General features: G+C 45.3%; 1 protein-coding gene across 1 annotated transcript in view; it reads left to right on the forward strand.

The window, feature by feature from the left end:
* The window catches only part of LOC139421677 (serine hydroxymethyltransferase, cytosolic-like), a 73,702-nt gene that overhangs the window by 1,341 nt on the left and 56,740 nt on the right, over positions 1-15,621 (forward strand). The window contains exons 2-5 of the mRNA XM_071172768.1: positions 6,641-6,755; positions 10,642-10,787; positions 11,357-11,472; positions 14,130-14,290. Of these exons, the coding sequence (XP_071028869.1) occupies positions 6,657-6,755; positions 10,642-10,787; positions 11,357-11,472; positions 14,130-14,290 (522 nt within the window). The 5' untranslated portion in view covers positions 6,641-6,656. The remainder of the gene's footprint in view (positions 1-6,640; positions 6,756-10,641; positions 10,788-11,356; positions 11,473-14,129; positions 14,291-15,621) is intronic.

Here is a 15,621-nt window from a genome sequence, read left to right on the forward strand (position 1 = left end):
TATAACCTAACACGGACCCTGAACCCTAACACGGACCCTATAACCTAACACGGACCCTATAACCTAACACGGACCCTATAACCTAACACGGACCCTATAACCTAACACGGACCCTATAACCTAACACGGACCCTATAACCTAACACGGACCCTGAACCCTAACACGGACCCTATAACCTAACACGGACCCTATAACCTAACACGGGCCCTATAACCTAACACGGGCCCTATAACCTAACACGGACCCTGACCCTATAACCTAACACGGACCCTATAACCTAACACGGACCCTATAACCTAACACGGACCCTGAACCCTAACACGGACCCTATAACCTAACACGGACCCTATAACCTAACACGGACCCTATAACCTAACACGGACCCTATAACCTAACACGGACCCTGAACCCTAACACGGACCCTGAACCCTAACACGGACCCTAAACCCTAACACGGACCCTAAACCCTAACACGGACCCTATAACCTAACACGGACCCTGAACCCTAACACGGACCCTAAACCCTAACACGGACCCTATAACCTAACACGGACCCTATAACCTAACACGGACCCTATAACCTAACACGGACCCTATAACCTAACACGGACCCTATAACCTAACACGGACCCTATAACCTAACACGGACCCTATAACCTAACACGGACCCTATAACCTAACACGGACCCTATAACCTAACACGGACCCTATAACCTAACACGGACCCTATAACCTAACACGGACCCTATAACCCTAACACGGACCCTATAACCTAACACGGACCCTATAACCTAACACGGACCCTATAACCTAACACGGACCCTATAACCTAACACGGACCCTATAACCTAACACGGACCCTATACCCTAACACGGACCCTATAACCTAACACGGACCCTATAACCTAACACGGACCCTATAACCTAACACGGACCCTATAACCTAACACGGACCCTGAACCCTAACACGGACCCTATAACCTAACACGGACCCTATAACCTAACACGGACCCTATAACCTAACACGGACCCTATAACCTAACACGGACCCTATAACCTAACACGGACCCTATAACCTAACACGGACCCTATAACCTAACACGGACCCTGAACCCTAACACGGACCCTATAACCTAACACGGACCCTGAACCCTAACACGGACCCTATACCCTAACACGGACCCTGAACCCTAACACGGACCCTATAACCCTTTACAGCCCAGCCTTTCTTACAGTATGGGTCGGTCCTGTTAAATGGTGTGTCGTAACGTGTTATAATTATTTCATGAATTAGAGGGATAGATTTGTTCATCGCTCTCTGCTTTCATCATCGCTCTCTGCTTTCATCATCGCTCTCTGCTGTCATCATCGCTCTCTGCTTTCATCATCGCTCTCTGCTTTCATCATCGCTCTCTGCTGTCATCATCGCTCTCTGCTGTCATCATCGCTCTCTGCTTTCATCATCGCTCTCTGCTTTCATCATCGCTCTCTGCTCAGTTTGGCAGCTGCTCATGTGGGAGTTACCGGTGTACTTCACGGTTTTACCAGATAATTTTATTCTGCAGTTTTGTTGAAGCTCATTCCGCAACACACGACACATCGCTGTGGTTCAACACACAACTCATGTTAACCACAAGTTCTCATCTAATGGACTCATGTTAACCACAAGTTCTCATCTAATGGACTCATGTTAACCACAAGTTCTCATCTAATGGACTCATGTTAACCACAAGTTCTCATCTAATGGACTCATGTTAACACAAGTTCTCATCTAATGGACTCATGTTAACCACAAGTTCTCATCTAATGGACTCATGTTAACCACAAGTTCTCACTGAGCTCAATTGTCATGAAACCCAAATACAGCCATGAGTTTCTCCCTTTCATACAAACGTATGAGGAGCACCCAGAGTTTCTCTCTTTCATACAAACGTATGAGGAGCGCCCAGAGTTTCTCTCTCTTTCATACAAACGTATGAGGAGCGCCCAGAGTTTCTCTCTTTCATACAAACGTATGAGGAGCACCCAGAGTTTCTCTCTCTTTCATACAAACGTATGAGGAGCGCCCACAGTGTTTTGTGTGTGTGGAAGTGCTTAGTAATAAGTCTCTGATAACGAACACATTTAAGAAAACGACACGTCCTGATCAAACATCCACATCATGATGGTAAACCCAGAGAGTTATTTCAGAACAGGACAGAATGATTCAGGGAACTGGGCTTCGACTTTGGACCAGTCAGTCAACTAGCAAGACATTGTTGTCATTTTCTAACAGTTGATGATCAGCAGAAATAAGGGACTAATTAACTAACTCTCTCAGTAGATGTGACTTCCTCTTTCTAACAAATCCCCTGGTCTTGTACACAGATAATATCTAACATTCACCAAAGCCAGCTACTGGTAGTTCAACCCTTAGTAACAGAACAGATGGAATATGATCAGGCCTACTGTACATCTGACTGTAGAAATGACTGTTGAAAACTAGTCTAGGTTGGAACTGTTGCTGTTAAAATACAATAATAATTGTTATTCTGAACTGGAATAAACTGATTGAAGCAAGATGCTTTTTGAGGCAAACAGGAAGTGGTCTCCTGACTGAGAACCCACTCACACAGTTCTGGGTTGTTCATCTACAACAGGAAGTGGTCTCCTGACTGACTGAGAACCCACTCACACAGTTCTGGGTTGTTCCATCTACAACAGGAAGTGGTCTCCTGACTGAGAAAGCAGGAGATGTTCTGGTCCAGTTTGGCATTCCTATGTCAGTCAGGGTTCTCAACTCTGACATACTTAAACAAGTACAGGAACCGTCTCCAGGCTGAGCATCACCTCAGTGTTGTTAAAAACAGAGGCCAGAAATGAAATGTAGCGATATTTATGTACAGTTCTGGGTTGTTTGTCTACTGGTCTACAACAGGAAGTGGTCTCCTGCCTGACTGAGTGTTTTCTGGTCTACAGATGTGTCGTGTGTTCAATCAGTTTATTCCAGGTCAGAATAAAACACATGTATTTTAACAGCAACAGTTCCAACCTAGACAGATATGTAAGAGTGTTTTTAATGGGGAAAATAAACATGAATAGATATTTATATGTATATTTAATGTCATTGTTATTTGTTTTAGGCATAAACGGCAATGTACCGATATTTATGTATAGTTGCATATTTTACTAAGCTGGGGTCGCAGGAAAACAGAATTTCTAATTTGGATCCCAGGCTGAAAAGGTTAAAGAACCCCCTGCTTTACACTCTACAACACAGAATGGGTGACTTTATCTAGCGAGGTTAGTTAGCTGACGGTGGCTGGCCTCTTTAAATTGGACAAACAAGATAACAGAAGTCATGAGTCCAGCTGCTGTTGCATCAGACACAGAGTGGCAGTGACAGGGGTGGCACCCTATTCCCTACATAGTGCACTATTTCCACCAGGACCATACCAAATGGCACCCTATTCCCTACATAGTGCACTATTTCCACCAGGACCATACCAAATGGCACCCTATTCCCTACACACTGTTCCAGTGATAACCTGACTAAATATAGTCCTGAATACCAGATGACCTGACTAAATATAGTCCTGAATACCAGATAACCTGACTAAATATAGCCCTGAATACCAGATGACCTGACTAAATATAGTCCTGAATACCAGATGACCTGACTAAATATAGTCCTGAATACCAGATGACCTGACTAAATATAGCCCTGAATACCAGATGACCTGACTAAATATAGCCCTGAATACCAGATGACCTGACTAAATATATCCCTGAATACCAGATGACCTGACTAAATATAGCCCTGAATACCAGATGACCTGACTAAATATAGCCCTGAATACCAGATGACCTGACTAAATATAGCCCTGAATACCAGATGACCTGACTAAATATAGCCCTGAATACCAGATGACCTGACTAAATATAGCCCTGAATACCGGATAACCTGACTAAATATAGCCCTGAATACCAGATGACCTGACTAAATATAGTCCTGAATACCAGATGACCTGACTAAATATAGTCCTGAATACCAGATGACCTGACTAAATATAGTCCTGAATACCAGATGACCTGACTAAATATAGCCCTGAATACCAGATGACCTGACTAAATATAGCCCTGAATACCAGATGACCTGACTAAACATAGTCCTGAATACCAGATGACCTGACTAAATATAGCCCTGAATACCAGATGACCTGACTAAATATAGCCCTGAATACCAGATGACCTGACTAAATATAGTCCTGAATACCAGATGACCTGACTAAATATAGTCCTGAATACCAGATAACTTGACTAAATATAGTCCTGAATACCAGATAACCTGACTAAATATAGCCCTGTTGGTTTAAACATGGCTGTTCCAGTGATAACCTGACTAAATATAGTCCTGAATACCAGATGACCTGACTAAATATAGTCCTGAATACCAGATAACCTGACTAAATATAGTCCTGAATACCAGATGACCTGACTAAATATAGGCCTGAATACCAGATGACCTGACTAAATATAGCCCTGAATACCAGATGACCTGACTAAATATAGCCCTGAATACCAGATAACCTGACTAAATATAGTCCTGAATACCAGATAACCTGACTAAATATAGCCCTGAATACCAGATAACCTGACTAAATATAGTCCTGTTGGTTTAAACATGGCTGTTCCAGTGATAACCTGACTAAATATAGTCCTGAATACCAGATAACCTGACTAAATATAGTCCTGAATACCAGATAACCTGACTAAATATAGTCCTGTTGGTTTAAACATGGCTGTTCCTGTGATAACCTGACTAAATATAGTCCTGAATACCAGATAACCTGACTAAATATAGTCCTGAATACCAGATGACCTGACTAAATATAGCCCTGAATACCAGATGACCTGACTAAATATAGTCCTGAATACCAGATAACCTGACTAAATATAGTCCTGAATACCAGATAACCTGACTAAATATAGTCCTGAATACCAGATAACTTGACTAAATATAGCCCTGAATACCAGATAACCTGACTAAATATAGTCCTGTTGGTTTAAACATGGCTGTTCCTGTGATAACCTGACTAAATATAGCCCTGAATACCAGATAACCTGACTAAATATAGTCCTGTTGGTTTAAACATGGCTGTTCCAGTGATAACCTGACTAAATATAGTCCTGAATACCAGATGACCTGACTAAATATAGTCCTGAATACCAGATGACCTGACTAAATATAGCCCTGAATACCAGATAACCTGACTAAATATAGTCCTGTTGGTTTAAACATGGCTGTTCCTGTGATAACCTGACTAAATATAGTCCTGAATACCAGATGACCTGACTAAATATAGTCCTGAATACCAGATAACCTGACTAAATATAGTCCTGAATACCAGATGACCTGACTAAATATAGTCCTGAATACCAGATAACCTGACTAAATATAGTCCTGTTGGTTTAAACATGGCTGTTCCTGTGATAACCTGACTAAATATAGTCCTGAATACCAGATAACCTGACTAAATATAGTCCTGTTGGTTTAAACATGGCTGTTCCTGTGATAACCTGACTAAATATAGTCCTGAATACCAGATGACCTGACTAAATATAGCCCTGAATACCAGATGACCTGACTAAATATAGTCCTGAATACCAGATAACCTGACTAAATATAGTCCTGAATACCAGATGACCTGACTAAATATAGCCCTGAATACCAGATGACCTGACTAAATATAGTCCTGAATACCAGATGACCTGACTAAATATAGCCCTGAATACCAGATGACCTGACTAAATATAGCCCTGAATACCAGATGACCTGACTAAATATAGCCCTGAATACCAGATGACCTGACTAAATATAGCCCTGAATACCAGATGACCTGACTAAATATAGTCCTGAATACCAGATGACCTGACTAAATATAGTCCTGAATACCAGATGACCTGACTAAATATAGCCCTGAATACCAGATGACCTGACTAAATATAGTCCTGAATACCAGATGACCTGACTAAATATAGCCCTGAATACCAGATGACCTGACTAAATATAGTCCTGAATACCAGATGACCTGACTAAATATAGTCCTGAATACCAGATGACCTGACTAAATATAGCCCTGAATACCAGATGACCTGACTAAATATAGCCCTGAATACCAGATGACCTGACTAAATATAGTCCTGAATACCAGATGACCTGACTAAATATAGTCCTGAATACCAGATAACCTGACTAAATATAGTCCTGAATACCAGATAACCTGACTAAATATAGCCCTGAATACCAGATGACCTGACTAAATATAGCCCTGAATACCAGATGACCTGACTAAATATAGCCCTGAATACCAGATGACCTGACTAAATATAGTCCTGAATACCAGATAACCTGACTAAATATAGTCCTGAATACCAGATAACCTGACTAAATATAGCCCTGAATACTATATTTTCCCAACAACTGATATTTAGAGGGGTTGACAAAAGATACTGTTGAATCTTATTTGGCACAGCTTAACTAACTAACTAACTAACTAACTAACTGTCTGTCATGTCTCATAGCTTAACTAACTAACTGTCTGTCATGTCTCATAGCTTAACTAACTAACTAACTGTCTGTCTTGTCTGTGTCTGTAGATCAGTACCAGTCGTCATGTCTCATAGCAACGGTACCAGTCACCATGTCAGTAAGGACGTGTGGGAGTCTCACAACAAGATGATGCAGGAGCCACTCAGCTCCAACGACTCTGAGGTACGTCACACAGGGTGTGTGTGTGTGTGTGTGTGTGTGTGGTGTGTGTGGTGTGTGTGGTGTGTGTGTGTGTGTGTGGTGTGTGTGTGTGGTGTGTGTGTGTGGTGTGTGTGTGTGTGTGTGTGTGTGTGTGTGAGGCCGGGATTGAAACCGATCGCCCTTTGTCGACAATGCGTCTTCCAAAAGGCCATTTTCGCGGAGACCCACATTCACAGCAAACACTGTGAGCTCAATCAGAAATGACCTTTTGAAATGTGAGCGTTGTTGCCGAAGGGATCTGATTGGTTCCTGGTGTGAGTGTCTATAAGGCTGTGTGTCTAAGCCTGGTTTCTATATTCTAGAATCCACATGGTGCTAAAATATGCCCATTTTCCCTCCGATGGTGTTTCTACCTAAACTGACTCGCTGCTGTTGATGACGTCGCTTTTACGTTTCCTCGTACCGAATATAAAGGGCAATGTGTTTCAGCCAGGTACTACAGGCCAGGTAACTACAGGCCAGGTAACTACAGGCCAGGTAACTACAGGCCAGGTAACTACAGGCTGGGTTCAGGCCAGGTAACTACAGGCCAGGTAACTACAGGCCAGGTAACTACAGGCCAGGTAACTACAGGCCAGGTAACTACAGGCCAGGTAACTACAGGCCAGGTAACTACAGGCCAGGTAACTACAGGCTGGGTTCAGGCCAGGTAACTACAGGCCAGGTAACTACAGGCCAGGTAACTACAGGCCAGGGACTACAGGCCAGGTAACTACAGGCCAGGTAACTACAGGCCAGGTAACTACAGGCCAGGTAACTACAGGCCAGGTAACTACAGGCCAGGTAACTACAGGCCAGGTACTACAGGCCAGGTAACTACAGGCCAGGTACTACAGGCCAGGTAACTACAGGCCAGGTAACTACAGGCCAGGTACTACAGGCCAGGTAACTACAGGCCAGGTAACTACAGGCCAGGTACTACAGGCCAGGGACTACAGGCCAGGTACTACAGGCCAGGTAACTACAGGCCAGGTAACTACAGGCCAGGTAACTACAGGCTGGTTTAAGGCCAGGTAACTACAGGCTGGTTTAAGGCCAGGTACCTACAGGCTGGGTTAAGGCCAGGTAGCTACAGGCTGGGTTAAGGCCAGGTAGCTACAGGCTGGGTTAAGGCCAGGTAGCTACAGGCTGGGTTAAGGCCAGGTAGCTACAGGCTGGGTTAAGGCCAGGTAACTACAGGCTGGGTTAAGGCCAGGTAACTACAGGCTGGGTTGTGTTAGGTGTATTATAATGAATCGGTGTATTATAATGAATCGGTGTATTGTGTGTATTATAATGAATCAGTGTATTGTGTGTATTATAATGAATCAGTGTATTGTCTAGGTGTATTATAATGAATCTGTGTATTGTCTAGGTGTATTATAATGAATCGGTGTATTGTGTTAGGTGTATTATAATGAATCGGTGTATTGTCTAGGTGTATTATAATGAATCTGTGTATTGTCTAGGTGTATTATAATGAATCGGTGTATTGTCTAGGTGTATTATAATGAATCTGTGTATTGTGTTAGGTGTATTATAATGAAACGGTGTATTGTCTAGGTGTATTATAATGAATCGGTGTATTATAATGAATCGGTGTATTGTGTATTATAATGAAACAGTGTATTGTGTATTATAATGAAACAGTGTATTGTGTGTATAATAATGAATCGGTGTATTGTGTGTATTATAATGAATCGGTGTATTGTGTGTATTATAATGAATCGGTGTATTATAATGAATCGGTGTATTGTGTATTATAATGAAACAGTGTATTGTGTGTTATAATGAAACAGTGTATTGTGTGTATTATAATGAAACAGTGTATTGTGTGTTATAATGAAACAGTGTATTGTGTGTATTATAATGAAACAGTGTATTGTGTGTATAATAATGAATCGGTGTATTGTGTGTATTATAATGAATCGGTGTATTGTGTGTATTATAATGAATCGTGTATTATAATGAATCGGTGTATTGTGTATTATAATGAAACAGTGTATTGTGTGTATTATAATGAATCGGTGTATTGTGTGTATTATAATGAATCAGTGTATTGTGTGTATTATAATGAATCGATGTATTGTGTTAGGTGTTAGGTGTTAGTGCCATCCGTTTTGTCACTAAAGCACCTTATACCACCCACCACTGCGACTTGTATGCTCTAGTCGGCTGGCCCTCGCTACATATTCGTCGCCAGACCCACTGGCTCCATGTCATCTACAAGTCCATGCTAGGTAATGCTCCGCCTTATCTCAGCTCACTGGTCACGATGGCAACACCCACCCGTAGCACGCGCTCCAGCAGGTGTATCTCACTGATCATCCCTAAAGCCAACACCTCATTTGGCCGCCTTTCGTTCCAGTTCTCTGCTGCCTGTGACTGGAACGAATTGCAAAAATCGCTGAAGTTGGAGACTTTTATCTCCCTCACCAACTTCAAACATCTGCTATCTGAGCAGCTAACCGATCGCTGCAGCTGTACATAGTCTATTGGTAAATAGCCCACCCATTTTCACCTACCTCATCCCCATACTGTTTTTATTTATTTACTTTTCTGCTCTTTTGCACACCAATATCTCTACCTGTACATGACCATCTGATCATTTATCACTCCAGTGTTAATCTGCAAAATTGTAATTATTCGCCTACCTTCTCATGCCTTTTGCACACATTGTATATAGACTCCCCCTTTGTTTTCTACTGTGTTATTGACTTGTTAATTGTTTACTCCATGTGTAACTCTGTGTTGTTGTCTGTGTCATACTGCTATGCTTTATCTTGGCCAGGTCACAGTTGCAAATGAGAACTTGTTCTCAACTAGCCTACCTGGTTAAATAAAGGTGAAATAAAATAAATTAAAAAAATTATAATGAATCGGTGTATTGTGTGTATTATAATGAATCGGTGTATTGTCTAGGTGTATTATAATGAATCGGTGTATTGTCTAGGTGTATTATAATGAATCGGTGTATTGTCTAGGTGTATTATAATGAATCGGTGTATTGTCTAGGTGTATTATAATGAATCGGTGTATTGTCTAGGTGTATTATAATGAATCGGTGTATTGTCTAGGTGTATTATAATGAATCGGTGTATTGTCTAGGTGTATTATAATGAATCGGTGTATTGTGTGTATTATAATGAATCGGTGTATTGTCTAGGTGTATTATAATGAATCGGTGTATTGTGTGTATTATAATGAATCGGTGTATTGTCTAGGTGTATTATAATGAATCGGTGTATTGTCTAGGTGTATTATAATGAATCGGTGTATTGTGTGTATTATAATGAATCGGTGTATTGTCTAGGTGTATTATAATGAATCGGTGTATTGTGTGTATTATAATGAATCGGTGTATTGTCTAGGTGTATTATAATGAATCGGTGTATTGTCTAGGTGTATTATAATGAATCGGTGTATTGTGTGTATTATAATGAATCGGTGTATTGTCTAGGTGTATTATAATGAATCGGTGTATTGTCTAGGTGTATTATAATGAATCGGTGTATTGTCTAGGTGTATTATAATGAATCGGTGTATTGTCTAGGTGTATTATAATGAATCGGTGTATTGTCTAGGTGTATTATAATGAATCGGTGTATTGTCTAGGTGTATTAAAATGAATCGGTGTATTGTGTGTATTATAATGAATCGGTGTATTGTCTAAGTGTATTATAATGAATCGGTGTATTGTCTAGGTGTATTATAATGAATCGGTGTATTGTCTAGGTGTATTATAATGAATCGGTGTATTGTCTAGGTGTATTATAATGAATCGGTGTATTGTCTAGGTGTATTATAATGAATCGGTGTATTGTCTAGGTGTATTATAATGAATCGGTGTATTGTGTGTATTATCTAGGTGTTCTCCATCATCAAGAGAGAGAAGCACCGTCAGACCTTCGGCCTGGAGCTGATCGCATCAGAGAACTTCACCTCCAGAGCTGTTCTAGAAGCCCTGGGCTCCTGTATGAACAACAAGTACTCAGAGGGGTATCCTGGACAGAGGTAAGAAAAGCAATCTCATTCTGTAGCAAAAGTTTAGGCTTTATGTGGTTAGAGTATAGACTATATGGCTTTAGGTGGTTAGAGTATAGACACCAGAATATCTAGGGTTATCTCTATCCCTGAGAGAATGGGTTTAGTTGTGGAGCCAGAGATCTCCAGGGTTATCTATCCCTGAGAGAATGGGTTTGGTTGTGGAGACCAGAGAGATCTGGGTGAGACACACACACACACACACACACAGAGACAGACATGGAAACATGCATCTCAACAATATGTTGTGTGTGTGTGTGTGTGTGTGTGTGTGTGTGTGTTCTCACCCAGATCTCTCTGGTCTCCACAACCAAACCCATTCTCTCAGGGATATAGATAACCCTGGAGATCTCTGGTCTCCACAACCAAACCCATTCTCTCAGGGATAGAGATAACCCTGGAGATCTCTGGTCTCCACAACCAAACCCATTCTCTCAGGGATAGATAACCCTGGAGATCTCTGGTCTCCACAACCAAACCCATTCTCTCAGGGATATATAACCCTCGTGTCCACCTCGTGTGTGTGTGTGTGTGTGTAGGTACTACGGCGGTACAGAACATGTTGATGAGTTGGAGCGTCTGTGTCAGAGGAGAGCTCTGGAGGCCTACAGACTGGACGCTGACAAGTGGGGAGTTAACGTACAGCCATACTCAGGTAGTACCCCCCCCCCCCCCCCCCCACTACACAGAGACACATACTCAGGTAGTACCCCCCCCCACTACACAGAGACACATACGCAGGTAGTACCCCCCCCCCCCCCCCCCCACTACACAGAGACACATACTCAGGTAGTACCCCCCCCCCCCCCCACTACACAGTAACACATACTCAGGTAGTACCCCCCCCCCACTACACAGAGACACATACTCAGGTAGTACCCCCCCCCCCACTACACAGAGACACATACTCAGGTAGTACCCCCCCCCCCCCACTACACAGAGACACATACTCAGGTAGTACCCCCCCCCCCCCCCCCCCACTACACTGTAACACATACTCAGGTAGTACCCCCCCTACACAGTAACACATACTCAGGTAGTACCCCCCCCCCACTACACAGTAACACATACTCAGGTAGTACCCCCCCCCCCCCCCACTACACAGAGACACATACTCAGGTAGTACCCCCCCCCCACTACACAGAGACACATACTCAGGTAGTACCCCCCCCCACTACACAGAGACACATACTCAGGTAGTACCCCCCCCCCCCCCCCCCACTACACAGAGACACATACTCAGGTAGTACCCCCCCCCCCCCCCCCCACTACACAGAGACACATACTCGGGTAGTACCCCCCCCCCACTACACAGTAACACATACTCAGGTAGTACCCCCCCCCCCCCCTACTACACAGAGACACATACTCAGGTAGTATTCCCCCCCACTACACAGAGACACATACTCAGGTAGTACCCCCCCCCACTACACAGAGACACATACTCAGGTAGTACCCCCCCCCCCCCCCCCCACTACACTGTAACACATACTCAGGTAGTACCCCCCCTACACAGTAACACATACTCAGGTAGTACCCCCCCCCCCACTACACAGTAACACATACTCAGGTAGTACCCCCCCCCCCCCACTACACAGAGACACATACTCAGGTAGTACCCCCCCCCCCACTACACAGAGACACATACTCAGGTAGTACCCCCCCCCACTACACAGAGACACATACTCAGGTAGTACCCCCCCCCCCCACTACACAGAGACACATACTCAGGTAGTACCCCCCCCCCCCCACTACACAGAGACACATACTCAGGTAGTACCCCCCCCCCACTACACAGTAACACATACTCAGGTAGTACCCCCCCCCCCCCCCCCTACTACACAGAGACACATACTCAGGTAGTATTCCCCCCCCACTACACAGTAACACATACTCAGGTAGTACCCCCCCCCCCCCCCCCCACTACACAGTAACACATACTCAGGTAGTACCCCCCCCCCCCCACTACACACACACGCTACACAGAGACACACACACGCTACACAGAGACACACACACACTACACAGAGACACACACACACGCTACACAGAGACACACACACGCTACACAGAGACACACACACACTACACAGAGACACACACACACACGCTACACAGAGACACACACACACACACACTACACAGACACACACACACACACTACACAGAGACACACACACACACACTACACAGAGACACACACATTACACACAGACACACACACACTACACAGAGACACACACACACACTACACACACACCGTAGAGACACTAACTAGGTGGAGGTGTAACCAGGCCATCCCAGTACAGCTCTGTAGGGTCTAACTAGGTGGAGGTGTAACCAGGCCATCCCAGTACAGCTCTGTAGGGTCTAACTAGGTGGAGGTGTAACCAGGCCATCCCAGTACAGCTCTGTAGGGTCTAACTAGGTGGAGGTGTAACCAGGCCATCCCAGTACAGCTCTGTAGGGTCTAACTAGGTGGAGATGTAACCAAGCCATCCCAGTACAGCTCTGTAGGGTCTAACAAGGTGGAGGTGTAACCAGGCCATCCCAGTACAGCTCTGTAGGGTCTAACTAGGTGGAGGTGTAACCAAGCCATCCCAGACAGCTCTGTAGGGTCTAACTAGGTGTAACCAGGCCATCCCAGTACAGCTCTGTAGGGTCTAACTAGGTGGAGGTGTAACCAGGCCATCTCAGTACAGCTCTGTAGGGTCTAACTAGGTGGAGGTGTAACCAGGCCATCCCAGTACAGCTCTGTAGGGTCTAACTAGGTGTAACCAGGCCATCCCAGTATAGCTCTGTAGGGTCTAACTAGGTGGAGGTGTAACCAGGCCATCCCAGTACAGCTCTGTAGGGTCTAACTAGGTGGAGGTGTAACCAGGCCATCCCAGTACAGCTCTGTAGGGTCTAACAAGGTGGAGGTGTAACCAGGCCATCCCAGTACAGCTCTGTAGGGTCTAACTAGGTGGAGGTGTAACCAGGCCATCCCAGTACAGCTCTGTAGGGTCTAACTAGGTGGAGGTGTAACCAGGCCATCCCAGTACAGCTCTGTAGGGTCTAACAAGGTGGAGGTGTAACCAGGCCATCCCAGTACAGCTCTGTAGGGTCTAACTAGGTGGAGGTGTAACCAGGCCATCCCAGTACAGCTCTGTAGGGTCTAACTAGGTGTAACCAGGCCATCCCAGTACAGCTCTGTAGGGTCTAACTAGGTGTAACCAGGCCATCCCAGTACAGCTCTGTAGGGTCTAACTAGGTGTAACCAGGCCATCCCAGTACAGCTCTGTAGGGTCTAACTAGGCGATGTGTTTGTAGGCTCCCCTGCTAACTTTGCTGTGTACACGGCGATCGTGGAGCCTCATGGGAGGATCATGGGTCTGGACCTCCCTGATGGAGGTCACCTGACGCACGGCTTCATGACGGACAAGAAGAAGATCTCTGCCACATCCATCTTCTTTGAGTCCATGCCCTACAAGGTAAACAACAACAACAACAACAACAATAACACACATACTGAGACACAACAACACATCCACCTTCTTTGAGTCCATGCCCAACAAGGTGAACAACAACAACACATCCACCTTCTTTGAGTTCATGCCCAACAAGGTAAACAACAACAACAACACATCCACCTTCTTTGAGTCCATGCCCTACAAGGTAAACAACAACAACAACAGGAGGAGGAGCCGGGGCACAGAGAGAGGAGCCGGGGCACAGAGAGAGGAGCCGGGGCACAGAGAGAGGAGCATAGAGAGAGGAGCATAGAGAGAGGAGCCGGGGCATAGAGAGAGGAGTCGGGGCATAGAGAGAGGAGCATAGAGAGAGGAGCCGGGGCATAGAGAGAGGAGCATAGAGAGAGGAGCCGGGCTATAGAGAGAGGAGCCGGGCTATAGAGAGAGGAGCCGGGGCATAGAGCGAGGAGCATAGAGAGAGTAGCCGGAGCATAGAGAGAGGAGCATAGAGAGAGGAGCAGACTCGTATAGAGAGGAGCCGGGGCATAGAGAGGGGAGCATAGAGAGAGGAGCCGGGGCATAGAGCGAGGAGCCGGGGCATAGAGAGAGGAGCCGGAGCATAGAGAGAGGGGCATAGAGAGAGGAGCAGACTCGTATAGCGAGGAGCCGGGGCATAGAGAGAGGAGCCGGGGCACAGAGAGAGGAGCACAGAGAGAGGAGCATAGAGAGAGGAGCAGACTCGTATAGAGAGGAGCCAGAGCATGGAGAGAGGAGCCGGGGCATAGAGAGAGGAGCCGGGGCATAGAGAGAGGAGCCGGGGCATAGAGAGAGGAGCCGGGCATAGAGAGAGGAGCCGGGGCATAGAGAGAGGAGCCGGGGCATAGAGAGAGGAGCCTGGGCATAGAGAGAGGAGCATAGAGAGAGGAGCCGACTCATAGAGAGAGGAGCCGACTCATAGAGAGAGGATCCGGGGCACAGAGAGAGGAGCCGGGGCATAGAGAGAGGAGCCGGGGCATAGAGAGAGGAGCATAGAGAGGAGCCGGGGCATAGAGAGAGGAGCATAGAGAAAGAGGCATAGAGTGAGGGGCATAGAGAGAGGAGCCGGGGCATAGAGAGAGGAGCCGGGGCACAGAGAGAGTAGCCAGAGCATAGAGAGAGGAGCATAGAGAGAGGAGCCGGGGCATAGAGAGAGGAGCCGGAGCATAGAGAGAGTAGCCAGGGCATTAGAGCGAGGAGCATAGAGAGAGGAACCGGGGCATAGAGCGAGGTTCATAGAGAGAGGAGCAGACTCGTATAGAGAGGAGCCGGGGCATAGAGAGAGGAGCCGGGGCATAGAGAGAGGAGCATAGAGA

This window comes from Oncorhynchus clarkii, chromosome 12 (genome assembly GCF_045791955.1).
Source record: "Oncorhynchus clarkii lewisi isolate Uvic-CL-2024 chromosome 12, UVic_Ocla_1.0, whole genome shotgun sequence".
NCBI classification, from domain to species: domain Eukaryota; kingdom Metazoa; phylum Chordata; class Actinopteri; order Salmoniformes; family Salmonidae; genus Oncorhynchus; species Oncorhynchus clarkii.